This window comes from Orcinus orca, chromosome 15 (assembly GCF_937001465.1).
Source record: "Orcinus orca chromosome 15, mOrcOrc1.1, whole genome shotgun sequence".
NCBI lineage: Eukaryota > Metazoa > Chordata > Mammalia > Artiodactyla > Delphinidae > Orcinus > Orcinus orca.
The window spans coordinates 41734866-41757273 of record NC_064573.1 but is presented as its reverse complement, the minus strand read 5'-3'; the positions used below and the strand labels follow the sequence as shown (position 1 = coordinate 41757273).

At 35.3% G+C, this 22408-nt stretch overlaps 1 protein-coding gene across 1 annotated transcript in view; it reads right to left on the bottom strand.

Moving 5' to 3' along the window:
- Window positions 1-22408, bottom strand: part of CCDC178 (coiled-coil domain containing 178) — a 366636-nt gene that overhangs the window by 211947 nt on the left and 132281 nt on the right. Inside the window, exon 17 of the mRNA XM_004273779.2 lies at window positions 21496-21655. Within this exon, the coding sequence (XP_004273827.1) occupies window positions 21496-21655 (160 nt within the window). The remainder of the gene's footprint in view (window positions 1-21495; window positions 21656-22408) is intronic.

Sequence of the window (22408 nt, the reverse complement as noted above, 5' to 3'; positions counted from 1 at the left end):
AGTTCCTCTAGTCAGTGGTTATTACTCACTCCTACTTTATTTCACTCTGATCTATAGAAGTTCCATGATGTGTTCAGGTAGCCTTTAGGAAGCAACAGAACTTGTTATGAGTTTTTAATGAAAAATTACTTTTGGGGGATTAGCATGTGATATTTAACTTTTTATTAAAGTGATCCCATTTATGTTAAAAGACTTCTGTTCTCTATTTTTATTCTAACCTAGAACCGCTCTGCCTATTAATATTTCTATAGCTTGAATTATAACTTGCAGAAGTAAGTTATTCTCAGCTTAAGTTTGATTCATAGGTTTGGATTTCAAACAAGAAGAAAAGGTAATATGTTTAGATTTGTTTTCAGTGTATATATTTTTTTCCATCTGTCACAAATGTCAATGACTTGTGCACAAGCATGGAATATATCAAGAGTTATTTATTCTCTTTTGTTCATAGTAGATAATATTAGTAGATATCAATTTGAAGAGTACCAATGATATACTTACTTTGGAACATCACTGTCATCTAACTATGAAATATAGCAAAATGTTGTTTTACAAAGGAAAAGGAAAAGTGTTACTCAAAACACAAACAAAAGTAACTACTTAGAAGGAACCAAAAGCTATGACTATTTCAAATATGAAGAATTATCAATGAAATCAACAATTCTATGCAAGCAGTGAAGACAGAACAAAAGACTGGACAAGAAGTCAGCTGAATATATATGCATTACCTTCATCAATATTGTTACACACTAATCAGAAAGTGAAGAACCTGGTAAGCGTTAAAAAGAAAGTTGCTGTAGCCGAAGGAGTTCAATTGTGTCCTTCTCTAAACGATAGTCTCTAGTTTTTTTGGCGGGGAGCATTTCACAGACTCAGGATCATAAAGGATTCTGTCTTATGATCAGTGGCCTCCAGTTAGGTTTCCAGTAGAGATGAATTAGATATAAGCAGAGTTTATTATGTAATATTGAATTATTTTCTAGTTTACTAAACAAATGATGGAAAATACATACAGTTACTAACATCAAGTATTACAAACTAAAAAAATATTCTTTCAAGGAGCAGAGTGGTCATCATTCAGGTTTACTTAACCTGCTCACAGTTACGTACTGAAATCAGGTCGCTGTGGTGTTACTGCCTCTTGTAACTAGCTGCACTCAAGTGAGACAGAATAGAAAGGTTGATTTGCATCTATACCAGACTGCAAAGACCGAAGCAGAGAGCTGGACACAGTCTTTACTCCCTGAAGTAAGACAACAGCAACCTTGTAAAGATACCCACCAAATCTCCTGGGCTAAATATGCAGGATGTGTGACTCCCTAGCCCCCTCCTTGCTAGAAAGGTGCACTGCAGCTTGAAGAAATCATCTGAGAGGGGGCTGAGAAAAAGTGATGTGCTCATCCTCCATCACAATTACTGCAGGGAAGGGGAGAGTGGGAAATACAGAAGGAAATTTGCAAGGATGAACGAGCAGAGAAAATCCCAATCTCTTCCAGAGTAAGGAGTGTGACAGGAAAAGTCTTGCTTAAAAGAACAAATAAGTAAAGAAACTTCCATGACAAATGAGGGAATGGAGAAAAGAGATAAGGGTGAAAGGGATAAGAGTACATTGTGAGTACAATTCAGGCAATCTTTGAATCTTTGCAAGCATTAAAAAAAAGCATCCCCAAATATTATACTCCAGAATATGTTATCTCTTCTACTATCTGGTTTAGATTAGCTATAGTATTAAACCACAGTCTGTGGGGAAATAAATCACCTCCTTTAGAAATTAAAAAAACAAAAAACAAAAAAAAACCAACTTTTGAAAATAATAATAAAGCCAAAAGTGGAAAGTTGTCACAAAGGGAGATCACAGTAAACAAATACAGGAAAGAGTCATTATAAATTTTTCCAACAAAGAGAAATTAAGATACATTTAGTATAAGGATAAGCTCTATAATTGGTAACCACTTAATTTAAGGAAATCTTAAATACCCTCAAGAAGAGAGAGAAGTGAGAGGGCTTTATATCGTGAATTTTAAGGAAGAAATTATAGAAATTATCATCTTAAAATATCTATGGATCAGTAGTTCCCAACTTTATTTTCCTGCCCTGATGGTTCACCAGAATAACTACCCCTGGACAGAGAAAGTAAGTAGAGTCTAAAATAATAAAGCCATTACCACTAGCCAACAACAAAAATAATAACAATAACAACAACAAAATCCAGGTTTATAGCGTTTATCTTTGACCTTCCACAATGATTCCATCTTTCATCTATTCATTCAGGCCTCTAATAAGAATTTATTGATTGCCTAATATATGCCAAGCACTATACGAAGTTCAAGTTAAATACATCTGTTATAGTTGATAAGGTCTGTTTCCAACTGCTTAGTACTCTCACATTCATATGTACACAATAAAACTTGGTTTGTCATTCAAAATGTTTAGAATTACATATCACCGTATCTTTCTAATAGGAAATTATCTTCATTTTCAATCCAAAGAGTTGCTTTAGACAAAGTGAAAGAGTAGACATACATTTTTGGCGGGCTATTTAATCCTAAATGGCAACTACTTTCATTCACTCACTTAATTTCTCTTAATTTCAACCTACTTGTCATATATGGTGACAGCCAATCCTAGACCACCTCTTCTGTTGGTAGTCCAGATGTAGATAAACTGACCACAGCATGTGTGTTAGCAATCTGAGAAAGTATTTTCTCACCTGTGTAGTGACTGAAACACTGTTGAAGATTTTTTTAATGGCAATGTTCTAATTCTGCTTTAAAAATAAAACAGAAACATAACAGTGGAGATTAAAGTCTACTGATCCATATGTTGCTTCATCAGTAGAAAACCTCTCCCTGAGTTTCCTTGCTTAGCTTCACTTTGGAGTTTTGAGATTATTTTTTTCTTTTTACAAATTCTCAAGAGGAAAAGTTAATCTACTTTATCTATGAAGGAGAAAAATTGCTCAGAGCTGAATATTTGAAACTTCTGCTGTACTATGTTATTTTCAACTTTGTTAAATTGGAAACTGTTCCCCAGAACCCCTTTCCCTGCATAACTTCATGTTAGAAGTGACCAAAAGAAGAATGGGTGACAGATTGGGAAGGTGGAGGTGAAGCCCTGGCTGTAACTTTTAGAAGGCTATTGCAGCCAGACACAGTGATGGGAACACACAGCGATGGGCAGACACAGCTTGTCATTACTCCCTACTGCTCCACATCCATTTATCTTCACTAGCAGCCTCCCCTGTCAAAAGAAGGTTACTCTCCTCTCGTATGAAGAACCCAATGACCTCTCTTAATATCCACGCCTTTCACAGGAATGCTGACCTCCTAAGTCCCACCCCCAACATACCTCATTGCTTCTAGACTTACAACCAGACGCAAGTTCTGGGATGACTCAGGGGTCAGAAACAAAGTGTGACCTGTGACCTTGTGAGTATGCACCACATACATCAGAAGAATTGCAAGATTTTTACCAATTTGTATAAATAAAAGTCTGGGGAATACGTATATATAATATACATTCATATATATGTATATTATATATATGAATTATATATATGTGAATGTATTCTAAAGGTGTTTGATCAGAATGGAAGAAAATAAGGTTGGACTGGGCCAAATCTATTCATATGATTGCACTAAGGAAAGGTTTTGAATTCAAAGTGTTAGCTTGATCAGGTGGAGAAAACTATTTGCTTGGTGGGCCATGTGGGGTGTTTGGGAAGAGCTTAAGTCATGAGGGTGAGATCCTCAGGAATGGGATTAGTGCCTTCTAAAAAGAGGCTCTAAGGAGACCCCGAGTCCCCTCCTACCAGGTGAAGTTAAAAACGAGAAGTCTGGGACTCGGAAGAGAGGTCTCACCTTGATCTTGGACTTCCAGCCTCCAGAACTGTGAGAAATAAACTTCTGTTCTTTATAAAGCTACTCAGTCTGTGGCATTTTGTTATAGCAGCATGGAGGAACTAAGACAAGAGCTTTCCTGAATTCCGTGAGCTTTCTAGCAAATCACTGAACCTGTTGGTGGTTGTGGGGATCCCCTGAATTTGTAGCCAGCTGGTTTGAAGTAAGAGTGGTCCTGAGGACCCTCAAACTTGTGGCTGATGTATGAAGAGAGGGCAGTCTGCCAGGACTGTGCCCTCTGTGCAGTTTTTTTCCTAACTCCTGGTATTAACGGTAAATGCCACCACATGCCAAGATGTCAAAAGCCAAGCATACAAACGTTAGAAGTGCCAACTATGGTACTACGTTTACTTACCTCATCACTCCTCATAATATCCCCTCCCCAATATACACAACCTGCCTGTCTCCCATCACACAGATGGTGGGTATGGTCTTGCAACAAGAATGAGCTGAAATTGGGAGAGACTCTTGTTCTGTATGTCTGAGTAAAGAGTTCCTGGTGACCATAAGCCTCATTTACTAATGGACATTTTAGAAAGCCTTGATACATTGTTAGTATTCTGTCTACTTTTAACTTCAGAAGGACACTTAATTATCAAGTTACTGTAAACCCAATTGTGCTTTCATTTCCCTTGACTGATCCTAGTACCCAAAGAACAATGGCCACTGTAAGGCCACCAGGACTGGTGACAAGCAGTAATGATATCCTGACTGCTTTACTATTTACTGAGGGGTTTCAATATACTTGGGGAGGGGTACCAGAAAGGGCACCTATTTTAATCCCAGATGTGCAACTTAAAAGCTGAGGGACTATGGGAAAGTTTGGTTTAATGTCTCTAAGTTTAAGTTCCCCAACTGCAAGGAGGAAATTTGAAAAATAAAACCTTTTCTGGGTAGTATAGTCATTTTCACAATATTGATTCTTCCAATCCAGGAGCCTGGTATACCTCTCCCTCTGTTTATGCCATCTTTGATTTCTTTCATCAGTGTTTTATAGTTTTCTGAGTACAGGTCTTTAGCCTCCTTAGGTATGTTTATTCCTAGGCATTTTATTGTTTTTGCTGCCATGTTAAATGAGATTGCTTCTTTAATTTCTCTTTCTGATCTTTTATTTTAAGTGTATAGGAATGCAAGAGATTTCTGTGCATTAATTTTGTATCCTGCAACCTTACCAAATTCATTGGTTAGTTCTAGTAGTTTTCTGGTGGCATTTTTAAGATTTTCTATATATAGTAATATGTCATCTGCAAACAGTGACTATACCACCCAAAGCAATCTACTCTTAGTAAATGAAAACAGTTTCCTGGCTGTGCTGGAGCACTTTAGGATAAGATCTATGCTTATGACCATTATAATACTGTAGATATCTCATTTATGCAACATTAAATTCATTTATTGTTTCTGAAAGCAGGATGAGGTGAACTTCCTGAAGGTAACAACTCAACTAAAATCCATAAAATTTAAAAGAAGATGGACAGGACAATTGGAGGTTCTTTTAATTATATGTATAACCACAATAAAAGTAATAACGTGCTATGTTATTCAGCACTGCTTAGCTATTTTATAAGTGATAGCTTTTTAAAATTTTTGATTACAGATTCTGATATATAAGTATGTATTTATAACATAAAATACAATGTAATTTTGTTGATGCCTTTATTAATGGTATAGGTGAAGCAAAAAGATATAAAGTCTTGGTGATCTCAGTAATTCACTTTCTGTTTTCGAAACATTTTTTGATAAGTAGAGGAAAGTTGCCAATATTTAAAAGTTGTATATTAAGACTCTCTTCCTTTGGTTCTGCCTCTAGTTAACAAAAAACCTATTAAAATGCTGCCGTGGTTCTCTCTCCTTTATGAGGCTGGTATGCTTCTCAGAGTTAAGATCTGTGCTTTATTTGAATAAACCTCAGACTCTAGAATAGTGTATTTTATGTAGTAGGAACTCAATATTTACCAACTACTGAACTAAACCATTATTCCAGTCTAAACATTTCCAATGTGAACTTTGGAAGTACTATTCATTGTCACACAAGTTCCTATCACATTTCATTCTCATTACACAATTCTGGAAACAAGTGTTCACATTAACTAAATCTGAGTCTGAATGAAAGAATGTTACTTTCTCAAGGCCCCACATACTAGAGGGTCTAGTTGCAGTTAGAATAATTCTAGCTCTCCATTATTACTTCCACACCATTATTCCTCCATGCTTATGTGAAAATACTCCTTGTTTTCAATTTTATATTGAGTAAAGAATATAATACTCTACCTTCTCTAACCCTATTTCACTGTCATTTAATGATTTGCTGGTCATTTTCCCCCACTAAGAGAAGACCCCGGCCCATGGGACTCAACCTTCTCTTCTGTCTATCCCTTGTTCTCCCATCATTCTGTTTTACATGGATATCTATCTGGATGACCTATCCAACATTTTAATCTTAAGAGTTTATGGACTTACTCAAATCTAGTTAACTTCAATTCCATGACCCATTAACAATGCATACCCATGGACACCCTTCTGACTTTGCATCATGTAGAATGGTACCATGGCTGGAGTTTTAAACTCTGATACTTTCTTTTCTGACTACAGTCTCTGAGCCTTTTGCTTCCCCTATTCTTGCTACCTTTTCCATATCTGAAACCACCCAACCCAAGATTCAAGATTCATTTTCTTCTCAATCTTTCCTGTATTATTAAAGATTTCCTGAAGTTTCTGATGATATATATGCTTATAGTTTTCACAATAATATCACCAATGAAACTCTTGTTCCTTCGGTTCCAGATTCTTACATGCACTTGGGCACTGGACTCCAAGTAGCTCCTCCAAATGTATCTCAAACTTAATTGAATCCAGTTTCAAACCTATTCTTCAGTCCATACTCTACATTTTTTTTTAAAAGATGCTGGTACCACTAACCATTCTGTTGTTAGTCAAAAACTTGATATATATTTGGATAATTTTTCTCACTATCTGGCCAAATAACCATCAAGTTCTGTCTATATTAACCTAAAAAAAATCTGAAATTCACCTTTTTGTCTTGCTAGAACCATATCACTTCACCAATGAATTCTTAGTTGGTACCACTGTATCCAAATCCTTCATTCCTCTCCAACTGATTACATGTGATCAATGATTGCCAACCATTGATATATGTCATGGAATACAAAGAAGCAGCAATATTCACCTCACCACACTGGGGTAAAGGGACAAGGCTCTTTGATGACAGTCTTCAGAGCCCAGTCTCAGCTACCTCAGGCCCTTCCCAACTCTAACTGCTGATGGGAATCAATGTCTCAGTCCACGCGTGGCCCATTAGCCCCATAATGATGTGCCACAACAGACCAGTGGAAATCTCTGCTAATTTTAGTGGGATTTTCCTCAGGTGCTATGGTAGCTTTGTTACCCTTTGATCAATTATTTACCAAACATAATACACTACCTCAAATTCCCTAAATGTCTGCGCATTTTTGACACCGATATGCCTTTCCTCCTATTGTTTTCACTACTTCAAGTATTCTTTCCTTGGCTAACTTGCTCCCACCCTCCAAGACTTAGTTCTGCTATTCTCATAGCAAGCTTTCTCAGATTTCCTTCAAGGTCTTCTTCGTGGCTTCCAGAGAATTCTGTGCTTAATTCAAGAAAAGCAGTTGTTGCACCTTATTTTAACTTACTTGTACCTGTTTCTTCATCACTGCTCAGTGAAGCTAAATGAGAGCAGGTGTTACTCTATACTTACCATGTTCAGAATCTCACCCAGATTCTGACTCTCAAGACATGACTTCAAAATGAATAAATAAATGGATGGATGAATAAATGAATGAATAGCAATATTCTCTGTTCCTGCCAAAGTAAATTGAAATACAAATCTCACTCTTTCACTGATTCTTTTAGGAGTCACATCACTTCACTTGGACTTCAATTCAGCAAATACTGAATTCTTATACTGTCCTAGACATTGTGATGGACTCTGGAAGTACTCACATGAGTGAGGCATCATTCTCTTCCTCAAATGCATCACAAATTGGAATGGGAACCAAATATTTAAGCAAAAATGCATTATATGACATATAATACAATCTCTCCCTCAATCTTGTCTCTTTCCCCTTTGCTGGAAAACTTACCTGGGATCTGAAATTTGCCAACAAATAAATAGAAATACCTAAGTTCCTTTATTACCAAAGCTCTTGAAAGAGTATTCTAAAGCTGACTTCTCTAATTTCTTTCAGTATTCTGGCTACTTTCACCTTTATATTTAATCTTCTGGCCTTATCAATCTACTGATACCACTCTTTCTACCACTGATGCTCTCCTAATGGCCAAATTAAGAACGTGTGACTCAACACTCTGGCAATGTTTGGCACTGTTGATCCCTGTGGAGATGAAATTCAGACCTCTTGACTGAGGCTAGTGTCTTTGGGCTGGAAGACAGGCTCTGTGAGCATGGGATACAAACTTCTGAGGAGTGGGCTCTAGTTGGCCTGCAGAGCTGCAGACAGCAATGAGAAAGAAGGAAACAACCTGCTCACCCAGGTTCTATCTTCAGATACTCTCTAACACTTCTCTTCAAAGTTTTCATAAGCTCCCATGTCTTTAACCATCAACATGGGAGCTGACTCACCAATCTTCTCCATTTCAACTCCTTCCCCAGTTTCCACTTCTCCATTTCAACTCCTTCCCCAGTTTCCTCTACTTGTCCAAAACAGATCATCTTCTCAGTAAGCCAATCATCAAAAGTTCTTTTTACCATAAATGTTACCATATTTTTTTCAAGTAAACCAATATCGTACTACCTCCTATAAATTCTGGTTCTTTTATTTGCATATCACAACCATTTTGACATCAGTCTTCCAGTTCTATCAGTGTCTCATCACTTCCCTCTGATGACAAACACACTTTTTTGGTAACTAATATCTGCAACTTGTGCTTTCATTTCATTTCATGTCATGTCATCCTACAAAATGCTGTCGAATTGGTCTTGCTACAGCCTATCTCTGAGCACACTGCACTCCACGAAAATTCTTCACGTCTCTCACTGCTTTACAAATTAAGTGTAAACTTTTCAACTGGGTATTTGTGATATATCCCAGACCTACATTCTCAGCTTTATCTCTCATTGTTTACCTGCATTAGTCATATAAGAACACATTTAGATGGAAATTTGAAACAGTAATATAATTAAAAGTAGAATGTCTCCACATTATATTATTAAAAGCAATAAAATCAAACCACAACCATCAATATACCAAAAAAGTAATAATGACAAAAGTAGAAAGGTAGTGTCAACATGGAAAGCATTAAGCAAGATGATAGAAGCAAGAATCAATAAAGCTATCATGTAAATTAATTAAATTACTAAATCCGAATAGATTGAAAAAGCAAAATCATCCTAAATATTGCTCTATAAAGGTTACAAATGCACATCTAAAAAATAAGCCACAATCGTTGATAATAAAACGCAAAATTAGATTAGTCTAACAAGAAGAGCAGGGGGCTTCCCTGGTGGCGCAGTGGTTGAGAATCTGCCTGCTAATGCAGGGGACACGGGTTCGAGCCCTGGTCTGGGAAGATCCCACATGCTGCGGAGCAACTAGGCCCGTGAGCCACAACTACTGAGCCTGTGCGTCTGCAGCCTGTGCTCCGAAACAAGAGAGGCCGTGATAGCGAGAGGCCCGTGCACTGCAATGAAGAGTGGCCCCCGCTTGCCACAACTAGAGAAAGCCCTCGAACAGAAACGAAGACCCAACACAGCAAAAATAAATAAATTAATAAACTCCTACCCCCAACATCTTAAAAAAAAAAAAGAAGAGCAGGGGTTGATAATATTAACTTTAGAACAATACACAGGAGAGAATTATGATTATATAAAAAAAATATTATGACCAAACTGATCATTTAACAGCTATTCTATACATTAGATCCTCAGAACTTATTGATCTTATAACTGAAGGCTTGTATCCTTTGACCTGCTATATATACAAATATATAAAGTAAAACCCACAAATTAATTCATGTAGAAAATTTCAACATACTACCAATAGACTGCAACATTCAAGTAGACTGAAATATAGGAACTTTTATGTCATGAAAAGTACAATTAGGTTGAACTGAACATTTCATTAATTTATTTGCTCACACATTATCTATGGAGCAAAAGCTGCATTGATCATATTTGATAACCCTGTACAAATTAAACAAAAACTATTTAACAGAAATTTATTTTTCTCTTGCTTTACTGAAGTATAATTGATAAAATTATATACACTTAAGATGTACAATGTTATGATTTGATATACGTATATTGTGAAACGATTACTACAATCAGGTTAACTAACACATCAATCACCTCGTAGCTATATATTTTTGTGTGTGTATGGTAAGAATTCTTAAGATTTACTGTCTCAATAAATTCCAAGTATACAGTAGAGTGTTAATTATAGTCACCATTCTACAATTAGATCCTCAGAACTTATTATCTTACAACTGAAGGCTTGTATCCTTTGACCAGCATCTCCCCCATTTCACCCACCCCCTTACCTCTGCTAACCATCATTCTACTGTACTCTGTTCCTATGAGTTCAACTTTTCTATTTTTTAATATCCCACAAATAGTAAGATCATATTTATCTTTCTCTGTCTGGCTTATTTCACTTAGCAGAGTGTCCTCTAAGCTTATCCACCTTGTTGTAAATGGCAGGATTTCCTTCTTTCTCATTTACTTCTCACATTTTCTTTATCCATTCATCCATTAACAGACACTTAGGCTGTTTCCTCAACTTGGCTACTGTTGAGGAAATAGTAATGCTACCATGAACATGGGGGTGCATATAGCTCTTCAAAATACTAATTTTGTTTCCTTCTAATATATACAGAGAAGTGGGATTTCTGTATATTTCTACTTTTAACTTTCTGAGGAATCTCCATGCTGTTTCCAATAATGGCTATGCCAATTTAGACTCCCACCAACAGTGTACAAAGGTTCCCTTTTTTCTACAACCTGGCCAAAACTTAATTCTTGCATTTTTGATAAAAGCCATTCTGACAGATGTGAGGTGATATCCCAGTGTGGTTTTGATTTGCATTGCCCTGATTAGTAATGTTGAATACTTTTACCTTTTCATTTATCTACTGGCCATTTGTATGTCTTCTTTGGAAAAATGTTTTTTCAGGTCCTCCACCATTTTGAGGGGGTGTGAAGTAGAAAAGGACAGCTTTATTACTGTGCCAGGCAAAGGGGAACACAGTGGGCTCCTACCTCGAAAAACTGTGTGTCTCACCCACCCCCAGAGGATCTGATGAGGGTTTTCTAACAATCACTCAAGGGTGGGGTCTCTGAAAAGATTAGGGTGTGTGGGGGGGGCCTGCACTCCTTTAATCTCCTCTCAGGTGGTTGATCTCCTCATCTTGATGAGCTTCTCTGGTCCCTTTAATCTTGCCTCAGCCTCCACCCATTGTTAACTGGATTATTTCTGTTATTTTGCTACTGAGTTGTATGAGTTACTTATATGTTGGCTATTAACCCCTTATCAGATATATGGTTTGCAAATATTTTCTCCCATTTGGTAGGCTGCCTTTTCAATGTATTGATTATTTCTTTTGCTGTGCAGAAGCTTTTTAGTTTGATGCAGTCCTACTTTTTAACTTGTGCATTTGTTTCATATGCTTATGGTATTATATGCAAAAAAACTGTTCCCAAAACCAGTGTCAAGGAGATTTTTTTCCTATGTTTATTTTCCAGGAGTTTTATAGCTTCAAGTCTCATATTTAGGACTTTAATTCATTTCAAGTTAATTTTTTTGAGTGGTGTAAAATAGGGGTCCAGTTTCATTCTTTTCTATGTGGCTATCAGAGACTTTTATTTCTTCCTTTCCTGTTGGATGATTTTTCTTTTCCCTTCCTAATTACTCTGCCTAGGACTTTCAGTACTGTGTTGAACACAAGTGATGTGAACATCCTTGCCTTCTTCTTGACCTTAGAGGAAAAGCTGAAAGCTTTCGATGATGAAGAATGATGTTAGCTGTGGGCTTGTCAGCCTTTACTACGTTGAGGTACATTCCTTCTACACCTAACTGGTTTTTTAAAATTATGAATGGATGTTGCATTTTGTCAAATGCTTTTTCTACATCTGTTGAGATTATTATATAATATTTACCCTTCATTCTGTTAATGTGTTGTATTGCCTTTATTCATTTATTGATTTGTGTATGTTGAACTAGCCTTGCATCCCAGGGATAAATATGACTTGGTTATGTGTTTGGTCCTTTTAATGTGCTGTTAAATTGGGTTTGCTAGCATTTTGTTGAGGAGTTTTGCACATGTGTTTACTAAGGATATTGGCCTGTAGGCTTTTTTCTTGTAGTGTCCTTGTCTGGCTTTGGTATCAGGGTAATGCTGGCTTCATGAAATGAGTTTGGAAGTGTTCCCTCTTCTTCAATATTTTTTGGAAAAGTTTGAGAAGCACTGGTATTAATTCTTAAATGTTTGGTTGGACTCACCAGTAAAGGTCCTGGGGTTTTCTTTGTTGGGGAGGTTTTGATTATTAATTCAATCTCCTTACTAGTAATCCATCTGTTCAGATTTCCTATTTCTTCACAATTCAGTCTTGGTAGGTTACATATTTCTAGAAATGTATTCTTTCTTCAAGGTTATCCAATTTGTTGACACATAATATTTCATAGTAATCTCTTATAATTCTTTGCATTTCTGTGGTATCAGTTGTAATGGTTCCTTTTATTGTTTATTTATTTTTTCTTAGTCTAACTAAACTCTTGTTTATCTTTTCAAAAAAACAGTTTGTAGTGTCATTGGTGTTTTCTATTGTTTTCCAGCCTCTATTTCATTTACTTCTGCTATTATGTCTGTTATTTTCTTCCTTCTCCTAATTTTGGGTTCAGTTTGTTCTTCTTTTTCTGGTTCCTTGAAGTATGAAGCTAGGCTGGTTGAAAGATCTTTCTTTTATCTTGTAGACATTTATTACTATAAACTTCCCTCTTAAAACTGCTTTTGCTACATCCCATAAATTTGGTATATTATGTTTCCATTTTTGTTTCAAGATATTTTTTATTTCCCATTTGATTTATTCTTTGACTTTGGTTTGGAGTATAAGTTCTACATATTTGTGAATTTTCTAGTTTCCTCTTGTTGTTAATTTCCAGCTTCATACAACTGTGTTTGGAAAAGATACTTGGTATAATTTCAGCCTTTTAAAATTTGTTATGACTTGTTTTATGACCTAATTTATGATCTACTCCAGAGCATGTGCTGTGTTTGCTTAAGAAGACAGTGTCATCTGTTGCTGTTTGATGTAATGTTCTATACATGTCTGTTTTGGCCTAAAGTATAGCTCAAGTCTAATGTTTCATTATTGATTTTCTGTCTAAATAATTTATCCATTGTTGAAAGTGAGGTATTAAAGTCCCCTACTATCATTGTATTGTTGTCTATTTCTCCCTTTATGTCTGTTAGTATATTTGCTCAATATATTTAGGTGCTTTGATATTAGATGCATATATATATTTATAATTGTTACATCCTTTTCATGAATTGCCCCCTTTATTATTATGTAATGACCTGTTTACAGGTAAGTAAAACTCTTGTTACGTTTTTACTTAAAGTCTACTTGGTCTTATACAAGTAGAGCTACCCCTGCTCTCTCTTTGGTTTACATTTGCATGGAATATATTTTTTTAAATTCTCTTCCCATTCAGTCTGTGTGTGTTCAAATGTGAAATGAATCTCTTGTAGACAGCATATAATTGGGTCTTGCTCTTTATCCTTTCTTTTAATAAACTTTCTGCCCCTTTCTCCCTTTCCTGCCAGACTCCAATAATGCATAGATTGTTTCTCTTGATGGTACCTCATATTTCACATAAGCTTTCTTTATTCTCTGTCATTCTTTTTCTTTGTTCTTCTCTGACTGAATAATTTCAAATAACCTGTCTTCTACTTCACAGATTCTTTCTTTTGCTTAATCAAGTCTGCTACTGATGCTCTCTGTTGCTTTTTTTTTTCATTTCACTCACTGTATTCTTCAGTTTCAGATTATCTTTTTTTTTTTACAATTGCTATTTCTCTGTTAAACTTCTTGCTTCATTTGTGTATTATTTGCCTGATTTCATTGGACTGTCCTTCTGTGCTTTCTTGTAGCTCACTGAGCCTCCTCAAAACAACTGTATTAAATTCTGTATCAGGCAAATTGTAAATCTCCATTTCTTTGGGGTAGGTTACTGGAAAATTATTGTGTTCCTTTACTAGTGTCTTGTTTCCTTAATTTTTTATGTTCCTTGAAGGCTTTTGTTGTTCTAGTTACATTTGAAAAAACAGTCACCTTTTCTAGTCTTTACTGACTTGCTTAGGGAGAGAGATAACTTCATTTATTAGCCCAGCGAAGGATGCCGTGACTTTCTCAGACCTTTTCTATGGATATATCTGCTCCACACTTCTTATTTCCTCTTGGGGTGGAATTCTTTTACCTTCTTTGAGTGCATGTGAAAGGCATGAATTGGGGTCTCCTATTTGCATGCTCAGCCCAGAGCCCACTTCCTGTGTATGCAGTGAGTACTGGAATTCTTAAGATTGTGTGCCTTCTTTTAAGTCTGCAAAGCCAGCGGAGTGCTGACAGCTTCCTATCTGCTTTTCCTAGGGCAATGCTAAATACTCAAGTTTGTGTGCTTTCTCTCAATCCCACGGAGCTGGGCTGCCTTTCTGTGCATGCTCAATAGCCATCTGCAAAGGTTCACATTTACTGCCCATGGGGGAAGGGTCTGTGAGTGAGGTGCTCAGAGCATTAGGGATGCCCATGGACCAGTAGGAAGTGTCCACTGGTAAAGCATCCCCAGGTCTAATGGGCAGGATCCATGATGGAATCTATATAGTTGGATACACGTCCCTGCGATGTGTTACAAGCACTGCCTATTGTGTACCTGTCTCTCCCTGCTCCTCAGTCATGCTGCTCACATCAGTATTCTGGATGGGGTGAGAAAGAAGTGGGCCTCTTGGCTGCATCCTACAGCCAAGAAGTTAAGCACATTGGGGAAGCTAAGCACTCACTAATATGCCCTCACTTTCCCCCAGTGAGAGCAATCTCAGAAGTTGCAGGCCAAAGGGGTCTCCTTCGGCACTGAGCTATACCACCTTGGGGGAGAGGTGATGTAGGCAAAATGAAACTCTTCCTTTACCCTGTCCAATTCACCCTATCTCAGAATTTTTTGCTCGATGTTGTGCAAGAAATGCTCCCCTGGACTCTGGACTTCTACAAAGGTACACTTGCCCATTAATGACTGTCAAAATTGGTTTCTTTGGAGAAAGACAGTAGAAAATTCCTATTATACTATCTTGCTGGCATCACTCCTTAACATAAATTTAAACAATACCCACTACCCTCTGCTCCCAACCTGTGGAATAAAAAAATCTTATAAATAATTATTTTATTTATTTATTGTCCTTTTTTCCCCCTCAAAAAGTCTCAAGGAAGTTAAATTCCCTAATTTTTGACTAAGTCAATGTGCAAGTAAAAATATTAAATGAGAATGCTACATATTAAAATTGTACTCAGAGAATACATGAATATTATGAGTGAAAAACAAAAAAGTATTCAGCTCAAGTTTCTAAACAATAGAAACAGAAATAGAAAATAGAATTATGAAAATCAATCAAATGGAATGATAAAGAAAAAAGCTGAAATTAATGAATTAAAAACAAAAATAATTTATCTTTATAAATAAATGAAAATTTGGAGTTTGTGGAAAAAACAACTAGAAGGTAAAAAATTAAGGCTAATCAAGGAAAAGGAAAAATAAGAGGCTAATACATGAGTAAATTATAACTACAGAAGCAGAAAAGATGAAACTATTCCTATTTCATACAACTTAATGATAAATTTGAAAATCTCATTAAAATGACCTTTTCTAGACAAAATAAATGTAAAATACTGACACAAAAACTAGAAAATATTAATTATGTAAAAACCAAAGAAGATACAGAATAAATTTTGAAATGTTTTTCTTCACAAAAGAACCAAGCTCAGATAATATCTTTTGGGAGGCAATTCACCATGATGTTTATACACTTCTGTGACAGCTTTTATCCGGAACTATCTTTTCAAAATTTCCTGCATAGACAATGTAATGCCTTCCTCTGGGGCAAAGGCTGGGCAAGTTTGCTAGAAGCTCACTTATAAAATTGGGGGTTTTCTACATTCCAGGTTCATTAGCTGTGATAAAAACCCCCTGTGTATGGAGCATCTGCCTGGACCACGTTCACGTTACTCCCATGAGACTTGGAGCCAAGGGGAACCTACAAACATGAAGCTCACACAGCCATGTGTACTGAGTAATAGTCCTCTGTCTCTCACCCAGGAGTTTCAAGTCTGTCAGCTCTTGTAAAGCAGCGGCAGCTAACTTGTTAGCTTGTAAGTAAGGTAAAACCTCTGACTTTTCACATATCTTGATAGTATCATGGGAGAATTTCTCAAACTTTTAAGGAACTGAAATGCCTCATGCTATTTAGCACAGAAAAAGGAACAAAAGCTTATTATTTCATTTTTAAAACTCCAAGAAATTTCTGATACCAATATCTTGAATGAAGTACAAAACAGAAGAACTGTAGACCAATAGATGTTCAGCATTAAATGATTGGAAATTGAATCTAGTAATGCATTACAATTTTAATAAAGCATTATCAAGTAAGGTATACTTAACAATGAAATTTGATATTTGGAAACATAATTATTTTAATTGATCAAAAGAGAAAATCACATATTTATGATATTACACTGCAGTAGGAGAAGGCATTTCAAAAGTGGCAGACCCACTAGGAAATTAATGTTACTTGGAAAAATCATAATTCCAAAGTGTGATCATAGAGTATTATCACAAAAATGTAGAAAAAAATACCAATATACAGAAAAAATGAAATGGACTATAGCCAAGTAGTTGTAATAGATGCCTCTAGATAGTTGGGGAAAAAAAGCTGAAAACGTAGTTGATTGCCAGTTCAAACAATAAAAATTCTATTTAAACTTTATATATAGTGCTTTAACCCATAATATTAGCAGTAATTCATGAACATATCTGTAAGACGTAACATGCTGTTAGAGAGAGGTGCAGAAAGAAGGGAAGTTTCTTCCTTGTTTAATGAATCATGCTCTAAGCAAACATTCAAAATATATTAAATTTTTATTTGGGAATGACTCATATTCATGCTACATTTTTCCTTTATATTCTAGTGTGACCCTCTCTTGATTTCTAATTCCTTATGATCATTGCAGGACTGGGTGGGTTTGTGCAAAAACCTGAAGGGTCCCAGAGACAAAATTAGTACTGCTTTGCTACCAGTCCTCAGATCAAAATGTTCATTCCTCAAAGAGCTGTAGATTTGAACAAGTTGCTTTAAAAAAGCAAAACGATGAACCTAATGAATGTTACTGCATGTGATTAATTAATGTTTAATCCTATCAGAATCATTTTTAAAAGTTATTAATTATGCAAAATACATTCTTAAGTTTTAAAAATTTCACGCTATATGAAAATCTTCTGGTGGTAAGAAAATCATCAAGGCAAACTATTCTTGCCTAGGAGATTCATTGGTCAGTCTTCTAAATGTTTCCAATGAAAATGCATTCATTTCCCACTATTAAGAACAAAGAATACATGTTTTTTATTTATAATAATACCTAATATAGCAAGTCAGTGAGCCAGGAACACAATTTACTGTTTGTAATTTGAATGTTGTCACTATATTCAAGTCTGTTTTTCACATCTTCCATTTTCCTGCTGGTTACATTTTTAAATTGAGGCTAGGGTTTTGGTCATCCAATATTAAGTGCCCCCAAAACAGCAGTACTCATAAACTAGTCATGTGAATGAAGAAATGATGAGTGGCCAATAGTAGAATAATTTTTTAAATTATGTAATCTTTAAAATGATCTCAGATTAAATTTGTTTCTGATTTTTACTATGTCTGTATCTGGCTGTCCGAAAAATTAGTGAATCACTGCCTGTATATTAAGCTAAGAATTTATCACCTGAAAGAGTCAAGAAATGATTCAATAGCCAAACTTGAAATAGCAATAGACAAGGGAAGAGGTATTTCCTGAGAGTGGGAAATATGAAGCAAAATAAAAACTAATAAACAATACAAAGTATTGGGAGACTGTCTCTGCTAGAACTCAATCTGGAAATTGCTTGTGTCTGCCACAGATTCACTGTATCAGTAGTTCACTGTACCCCTCTCATATCATACCCTAAGTTATAGGGAGGAGAGCAAGACTACCAAAAGAACACTAGAGAAAGGCACTGATGTAGAAAAGGCAAGTGGGACTTCTGAGGATGGCTCATGATAGATTAAAATGCTTTAAACTCCAGTTTTGTTTGGACCTTCCCAGAAGCAAAGAGGGAGATTAGTAGCTACAGCCATAGTACTCTAATGAACATGCAATACAGAAATTTTAAACTTAAGCAATTTGCATTTGCAAATTATAGGCAGTTAGTAAAAACTGAATGACATTCAAGAAATCTATCATTTAAAGATATCTCATATGGAATTGCTTACTGAAAAAGACTGAAGTTAACTCTAGCACCACACTGTCTGCTCTCTGACGTTTATGTATATTTTTCTTAAAGTATTTTATTAGCTGTTCGTATTTCTAATTCTATGGTGTGTTTTCTCGCATCCTCAATTAATTCCATTGTGGCTTTTATAAAGTTTTTTAATAAGCAATTTCTTTAGATGATCCATAATTGTGATCAATTCTTTTGTCCAGCAGGGACAACCCAGATTAATAACACCACATTTATAATGATGCCTAATAATCCTTGTTTCTTTCTGGGGATGCTTTACATTATATACATATTTACAATATTTTATCTCATCCAATTTCTAAACAGGGATGAGAATAGGTTTTCCATGAGGAATTTCATTGTCTTTCCACTCTTTCACATCAAGAACTGATCATAAACATAGATAGGGTCACTAATGATGAGCTATATCAATCTCTAAACTTTTCATGTTCGATCTCTACTCTGCTGATCATATAAGGTGAATGCACAACAAAGACCTATTCAAGACAATTTCATATAAATTAAAAGGTTATTTGAAAAGCATTATTGAGATATTTAGCAGAATCCTTAATTGTAGGAAAGCAACAGACAATTTAACCATTTTCACCTAGATGGAAGAGAATAGATGGCAAATTTCTTACGTATTATCAAGGAGAGAGGATGAGAGAGAGAGAGAGAGAGAGAGAGAGAGAGAGAGAGAGATTCAGCTTCTGCGTACAGCATGAATATTTGCTAAAGTATCAGTCTGATGCGGTATGGAAAGAATCTTTGAAATGCTACTGCTTTTAGCCACTATCATGCATGTGGACAGAAAAATTACACCCCAAAAAGCATACATTCATCCATTTAATCAGTCATTCAATGATTTTTTATTGAGACCCTCCCTTGTGCCAGGCATAGTTCTGAGCTTTTAGGATACAGAGGGGAATGGGTCAGAAAATTTCCTGTCTTCGTAAAGAATACATTATTATAGCAGGATTAGTAAGACAGTAAAGAAGTAAAAACGAATGAACAAAGCAAGTTCAAATAGAGATTGGTGCTAAGAAAAAAACCCGAGACTGTATGATGTGTTCGAATGGCTGGATGTAGGTACACTTTGGGATGGGAAAGCAGAGACAGCTTCGGGATGAAAAGAAATACAGCTCTCAATTACTGAGAGGCTAGTTATACAGGATTTTTTCCCTTCATCTCTCTCCTGACGACCATATTTTGTCATTTCACTAATTATTATGGTTCCATTAAAGTGTTGAAATGCCGCTCAGTAAATGATTCCTGAAATCCCAGTGTCCTCAGCACCAGTACAACTGGAAAATGTGGTAGAATTCAAACAAATAATTCCACTGCTGTGATAAAATATGAGGTGGGGAATGATGCTTAACTCAGTGAGTAACCTAAAGCGTCTTGTTTTGAGAGCTGCCTTTGACTTTAAGCCTCCCCAGTCCATCAAGCCTCCAGGAACTCCTCCAAGAGGAGAGGCAACATTTGTTGCCACTAGATGGCACCAGTTAATTTCATATTTTTAAGACGAAAAACACAAAAACCCAACATACCTTTTTCTATGTAAAAGCCACATTTAACAGGGAAAAATGTTACTTGGCACTATTATTAATAAAAGTATTGTTTTTTAATTAATAATTTTCTTATAGGAGGGATCACAGCAATAGCATTATAGATGGTATGTTCATTCACTCACATACATGTCTATTCGATGTATATTTGTTCCAAATAATCTTTTTGAAAATGTATTAGCAATGTCTTTGAAATGTTAAAAGGAAAAAAGGGAATTGAATTTATTGAATACATATCATAATTGAATATATAAATATCAGGATCAAAAATATCTGATAAAAGTATATTATGATAATATATAATTTTTAAAGTTTTGTAGGAAATAGTTTTAATAAAATACAGTAGAGTTGTTTATTTTTTATTATTTTTACTTCATTTTAATTTTTTTATTGAAGTACAGTTGATTTACAATGTTGTGTTAGTTTCAGGTGTATAGCAAAGTGATTCAGATATATGTATATATATCTATGTGTATATATATGTATATTTTTTCAGATTCTTTTTCCTTATAGATTATTACAAAATATTGAGTATCGTTCCCTGTGCTATACAGTAGGTCCTTGTTGGTTATCTATGTTATATATAGTAGTGTGTATATGTTCATCTCAAACTCCTAATTTATCTCCCCCCCTTTCCCCTTTGGTAACCATAAATTTGTTTTCTATGCCATACTCTTTAGAATTTTTTAATTTCATATCAAAACAACATTCTGCAGTACTTTGAATTAATTTTATACTTCCTATAACTTTCTTGCTAATTTGTTTCCATCATTCCTAGGGGTTGTTTATTTTTGAGAAGTAATTTCTGTTGCATCTCAAGTAATAGTAATATTTATAAATATATTTTTAAAAACTATGGTATTTATTATGTCAATTAAATGTAACAACTCTTATGAAATGTAAAATGGGATGTGAATCACTTAGCTAAATGTATATCATTTAGTCATATATCAAAAAATTTAATATGTATAACTTTATAAAACTTAATAAAACTTCAGATCTAAAAAGACACATTTTACCATATGATCTCCTTGTTTCTGACTAGTTACTGTTCAATTAAAACATATGCAAGTGTAAAATATCCTCATTTTTCAAAAAGAAGTGGCTGGTAAACATTCAAATTATGTTTATTCAGAAACAAAACTAACTATTTTCACATTTCCTGTTAAAAACGTAAAAATGGCTCTGAATAACCTGCCATCAGTAGACTTTGAAATAAAAGTACAGTGACAAAATGAGAGTGCACATAAAATGCACTGAAAAGAATGCATACAGCATTCATATGCTGTATGAATATAATTATAGGAAATAAAAAAAAATGAAACATTGCATGTTTATTATGCTAACATATTTATTTAAAAAATCTAAACATCTTTGCTACTTCAGTATGAAAAATGAGTGCATCAAACTAGCTGTTAATTTGACTATCACTATATTTCCTTCATCCTAAAACAGTCCAAAAATAATACTCACCTTAACATTTGATAGATTTCTTTGCCTCATGGTAAAGAGTGCTCTGTATCTCTGTTCTTCCTCATAGATTCTCTCTTCACAGGCTTCTTTCTCATTTATGAGATGATCAAACACAGCTTGTGCATGTTCCTTTTTCTCTCTCATGGCTATAAACTGGTCCCTATGACAAAATAAAGAATTGCATTTGCCATTAATCAATTCACATTTAATTTTCTAATGTGCATTTATGATACATTTTAAAATACCCAATATTGAAAAATCTTAGACTGAATGGCTATGCAAAAATTCCCTAGTCCTTTTCATAGGCCTGTCTCCATGAGCTACATCTAAATGATCCAGGTGGAAGGCAATCTCTGGAGATTTAGCGGATTCTCTTGGCTGCCTACCCAGTGTGCCTCTGTTTTGTTGTCATTCCAGAAGAATTCCCCCTCCATGCAGCATATAACTCCAAGGGTACATTCTGATTAGATTAAGCCAACCAGCAAGAGGCTAATTATTCACCACTAAACATATATTAAGACAGTGCAGTAAGATGAAAGGCAAGAGCCAAATTCCATGTAGAAGGGGCTCAATTCACTAAATGTGAACAAGGAGTCCTGTTTTCAAATTTGCTGACAACAGCCATAGTGGAGAGAAAGAAACAAAAAATGAGTACCATGTGCTGAGCTGCTGAATCAACAAACCCTGCAGCCTACCCTACCTAGAGGCCTCCTGTTACATAAGATAATACGTTTCACTATTGTTTAAGCTGGTGTTTGAGTGTGTGTGTGTGTGTGTGTGTGCCCTAGCGTGTGTATATGTGCCCTTGTGTATTTTGTCATTTGCAACTAAGTACTTCCAGACACAGAAGTAAAATTATTTTTATGGTGAAATCAGTGGTTATATTAGGAACTATACTAGTAGAAAAAGCATC